At 42.9% G+C, this 5,000-nt stretch overlaps 1 protein-coding gene across 1 annotated transcript in view; it reads right to left on the bottom strand.

Moving 5' to 3' along the window:
- The window catches only part of ncapg2 (non-SMC condensin II complex, subunit G2), a 22,336-nt gene that overhangs the window by 3,403 nt on the left and 13,933 nt on the right, over positions 1 to 5,000 (bottom strand). The window contains exons 21-23 of the mRNA XM_042067057.1: positions 4,127 to 4,226; positions 1,705 to 1,895; positions 889 to 1,032 (exon numbers count right to left, since the gene is read on the bottom strand). Of these exons, the coding sequence (XP_041922991.1) occupies positions 889 to 1,032; positions 1,705 to 1,895; positions 4,127 to 4,226 (435 nt within the window). The remainder of the gene's footprint in view (positions 1 to 888; positions 1,033 to 1,704; positions 1,896 to 4,126; positions 4,227 to 5,000) is intronic.

A 5,000-nucleotide genomic window follows, 5' to 3' on the forward strand; every position in this document is an offset into this window, starting at 1 on the left:
CTTTAGGGTAGACCAATTCACTTTCTGGAGGTATACTGCCCCTATCTTTTATGGAATGTGGAGTATGAATTGATTTTTTGGCGGACATTACACATGGCACCTTTAAATACATGTGTTTCAACTTCCATCTCACCACTCACATCAGACTGTCCCGTGTGGCCTGAAGCAAGCCCAGCAAGGGAAGGTGTAGTGGGCCCACTCGCAACCGCGGGTGACCCCCCAAGCTCACTTTCAGGCACGGCAACATTTCCCGGTGGATCCGCCGCGTCAGACACAGCCGACTCCATCGTTACACCCAAACTGGTGTCAGCTGAAGCGGACTCGACCGCAAACGCTCCCACCTGTTCAGGCTCAGTTACCAGAGGCTCCGTGGCAGATACCACCGCCACAGACCTGGTCCGTTCAAGCCCGGCTGAGGCAGACTCCTCCACCTCAGGCCAAGCCCTTTGGGTTCCGGCCGCAGCAGACTCCTCTGCCACAGACCTGGTTCCCTCAGACTCATCTACGCCAGATGCCACCTCCACGGAAGCACCCGCCTCAACACCCTCCTCGTTATGCTCAGCCTTATGGGGACATACGCCAATGCGATGACCTATCCTACCGCAACCGAAACACCTCATGACTGTATTCGACGTTACAAAAACTGCATAGACACAGCCATCAATTCTAAATTTAAAAGTCAAATCAAGTGCAACTTGCACATGCGCTCTGAGAGAAAGAAAGAAAGAAAGAAAGAAAGAAAGAAAGAAAGAAAGAAAGAAAGAAAGAAAGAAAGAAAGAAAGAAAGAAAGAAAGAAAGAAAGAAAGAAAGAAAGAAAGAAAGAAAGAAAAATACTGCGGATGACAAGAGAACAAAATAACAATAATGCATGTGTGTGTGATGGGCACCTTGTGCAAGGCATGGCTGATCTCAACGATGATGGCGGCAAAGAGTGAGGAGAAGACCCCATCATGGCCCTCGGGGCGCACTGATGCCAGCTCCTGTGCCACGGTCAGGAAGTCCATTAGAGCGCTCCTGGAGGTGACGCACACCTGCGAACCACAACACGCAAACAGCACTTTGGATACAGGCCTGAGTGCATCAGCTACCAAGTTTGCCTCACTGACTTGAGGAGAGTTTGACTTCAATCTCACCAGGATGATGCTGGAACAAAACATACTCCCTGAGAAATCTATATGCAGATGAGCTGCATACCTTGTTTATGAATAAATGTTAACAAAATACCTTGTATTGGGGTTGGTCTGAACAGTCTTTTAGTATTTGCTATTTCATTTTATTTATTTATTTATTTATTTATTTATTTATAAAAGGACAACACACATTCATTAACACCACATACTGGCCCAGTATTTGGAATTGTTTATATTAGCTCCTAATAAACAATTCCTAATACTGGACCAGTGTGCGGTGATTGTCTCTATTTTTTAAAGTTTGATATGCCTGTGCATCAGCAGCACCCGGGATCCAAAAACAGCCAGTGCACAGGGATTTGATCAGTATTCTGTAAATGTGCCAGTATTAGCCAGCCGGCTATTTGGCTGTTTATTTGCCATCAGAGAATGCATGTCCTCTGTGGGCATAGTACAATTATAATCCATTTATTTGGCAGTGTGTATTCAGTGCTGGATCATGGACATTTTTCTTTAGGAACTTCCACTGGTATGGAATTAGATGGTGAATGCATTTCCATGGCGACGTCTTACCTGCGCTCCCTCCTCCTGGTCTTTCCGCAGCTTCAGTGCAATCACCTCTAGGATCTTATGGAAGATGTTGGTTAGCACACCAATGAGAACAGACATCTGCTGCTCCTGCCCCGGTGCACTCTGGGACATGCAGTCCTTAGCCAAGCTGGACAGTACAGACAGAATAACTGGGATGCACAGGTAGCCTCTCTCTGCAAACAGAAAATGGGACATATAGGACCTTTAGGTAAACTGTCAGAACCCAGTAGTGAACAAAACCAGCTTTTAAAGCCACTCACATTGACACATGCAAATACTCACCAAATGTGAATCACTCACTCCTACATTTAAAATGTACTCCATCATTCAAACCATAATGAAAACTCAATTTCACAGTTATGCTGAAACATCAATTAAGCCTGTGTCTGGGATTCAGACAAAAGGCAGTGCAATTACTGAATTTCAAAGGTTTTTTAAAACCCTCTACTACAAACAACAATTTGGATAAAACAATTCAATGCATCCCACACACTACCTTTCTTGTTGGAAAGGTGATTCATTTCAATAATTATCTTGTTTACTGTGCGGAGCATATAAACAGGAAGCAAGTGGGAAGATACAAAGACATTCACACTAACAAACAAAGCACCTGCAACTTGTTTGTTGCTACTTACAAAAAGCAAAAACAAAAATAAAAAAACTATTGTCTCCATGGAAATGTATCTATAAAAACAATAACCATCACTCTACTCTGACACAGAAAAGAAGAAGTTAAAACTAAGATGCTCAGACACGCTTCGCCGGTGTAAAAATGGTAATCAGAGTGGATGACTCAACATTAGATTTCCACTGCATTAACTCAAGGCAGTTCACACACATAGCCCCCACTGTGCCACCTGGAGACTAGGCATGGAGCCTAGTCCTAGGCATAGCCCCCCTAGAATGAGGGTAACACTAAGCAATATGCACAAATGCACTGTTTAAATCCTCTGGGCTGGTGGGAATCAAAGCCTTCACATCATTGCTGTTGTGGCCGTATCTCTTAGGTCAAGGGTCGGCAACCTTTACTTTCAAAAGTGCCATTTTTTGACTAAACATAAAAAAAATAAAAAATAACTTTCTGGGGGCTGCAACAATATTTTGCCCTTCATATACAAGCAGTTTTCAGCCTATTTTCAGTGTTTTTTTTTTTAATGATAGGCCAAAACATATTTTAGGCTAGGGGCAATTCCACGGAAAATTGACTTTTTGTCACATCCATAACGCCAATAAAATGTGATGGTATGGTATGATGTGAATGATTACATGAAATTTGAGCATTTGCTATTTTTGGCTGATGAATGTAAATGAGAAAAAATGCACAAAAAAATGAACGTTATCATTCACATCATACAAATGGCAAGGCATGTCACTGGCGTTATGGATGTGACAAAAAGTCAATTTTCTGTGGAATTGCCCCTAGTGGTCCAAAATAGACTGCTGCGTCTTTAAGTTGATTCTAAACGGTTCTCATTCCCATTTCACTTTTGCCTTGATCAAACTGTTGCTCCACATTATAATAGTAGCATTCGTAATAATATTCATAAGAATACGATTATTATACAGATATTGCTGCTGGCTATGTATGTAGGCTAAGCATGCCTTGACATTTTTGCTCAGTGTCCAAATGCAATGTTCCATAGCGATTTCATTGTTTCCCCAAGGATCACACAAAACTACAAGCCCGATTTTCAAGAAAGCTGGAGGAATGAGGGAAAATTTCTGAATCGTCGGGCTGCCCAGCCTGGGTAACTTTAACTTCCACAATGTTGCATGGCATGGTAGGCTATTTGGTCTGCATGGATATCTGCGCTCTCAGAATGATCTACTTTCGAGATGTCTTCAACATTACATGTTTCGTGTCCTCTTGATGCAGATCAGACATCCTGCCGATAATTCAGTTGCAGTTGTGGTGAAGGCAAAACTGATTATTCAATTGATCTGTTAGCCTACTCCACGACTTTTTAGGGAGTTTGACAACAGCCACGGCAGAGTTAAAGGGACGCAAGGATGTGACATAGCCTATGAGGCGTTCAAATAAACATGTTTTTACACGGCGTAGGATACAGGCTACATATTTCCACAAGTTTATAACGTAAGAATATATTAAAGCTTAACACTATTGTACGAATATTTTATTATTCTAATATTCATTTTTAAGAAATTGTAAAAAATATTTTATTAATTTATATTTTTAAACAAAGCCAGGGAGCCAACAGAGAGTGGCTAAAGGGCCGCATGCGGACCGCGGGTTGCTGACCCCTGCCTTAGATACATAAAATACTCTTTTCTGTTGTGGCCATAGCAAATATGCAACACACGTGTATATCAGATACCACCAGAGGTGAATATGGCTGGTTGTATGAATGTGTGTGTGTGTGTGTGTGTGTGTGTGTGTGTTTACCTGATAACAGAACAACGGAAAGCAGGTCCAGGACTTGACCACTGAACTCCATGTCCCCTACTCCAACAATAATGATGTCCCTTGACATAATCAGGCAGCACTGTCCAGAAAATCAAACATGAGATTCATTCATATTTACAGAGTGAGATTCACAGATCATGTTAGGCTCAACAGCAAGGACACAGCAACACAGCTATTCTGTATTCACTGCCTACCAACATCAAATTTGGTTGCAGTATAAAAGAAAAGCCTGAAATTATTAGTTCAGGGAGAAAAGAAATAAAAATGGATCCAAGAAAAGCATAAACAGAGGGATGATGTACAGACGAGTTTAGAGAAAAGAAGAGGGGAGGGAGAGAGAAAGAGCCTAAACAAAATAATATATCATGCAGCATTCTGTTGTATAATTGAGCTTGGAGCTCAGTGCTGGCTGAGTGGGGGTCATTTGTCAGCGGCACAGCACGGTGCTGTGTGTAAGACTCACGTCTACTCCCCCACAGCGGCGAGGGCACGGCGCCTGGCAGGGAGATGAATGGCAGCTCCTATTTTAACACCCAGTACGCTCTCCCACCACCGCCAGCAGCAGCAGCCGCCGCGGCCAAAGGTGAGCTAGCTCATTTGTACAAATGAATGTCATTCTGCGTCCATGGGGGGGGTGTGTGTGTGTGTGTGTGTGTGTGTGTGTGTGTGTGTGTGTGTGTGTGTGTGTGTGTGTGTGTGTGTGAGGTAATGTCTGAGGTGAACTGAGTGCAGGAATCTCCATTAATGAACAAATGACTAGGACAGTGAGTTTAATCCCTCTGTGGTCCAACTCCCTCTACAGCTCAGAATGGAAGGGGCAATATGAAAGGATTTAAAATGTCAACAAACATGC

This window comes from Alosa sapidissima, chromosome 17, assembly GCF_018492685.1.
Source record: "Alosa sapidissima isolate fAloSap1 chromosome 17, fAloSap1.pri, whole genome shotgun sequence".
In the NCBI taxonomy this organism is placed as follows: Eukaryota; Metazoa; Chordata; class Actinopteri; order Clupeiformes; family Clupeidae; genus Alosa; species Alosa sapidissima.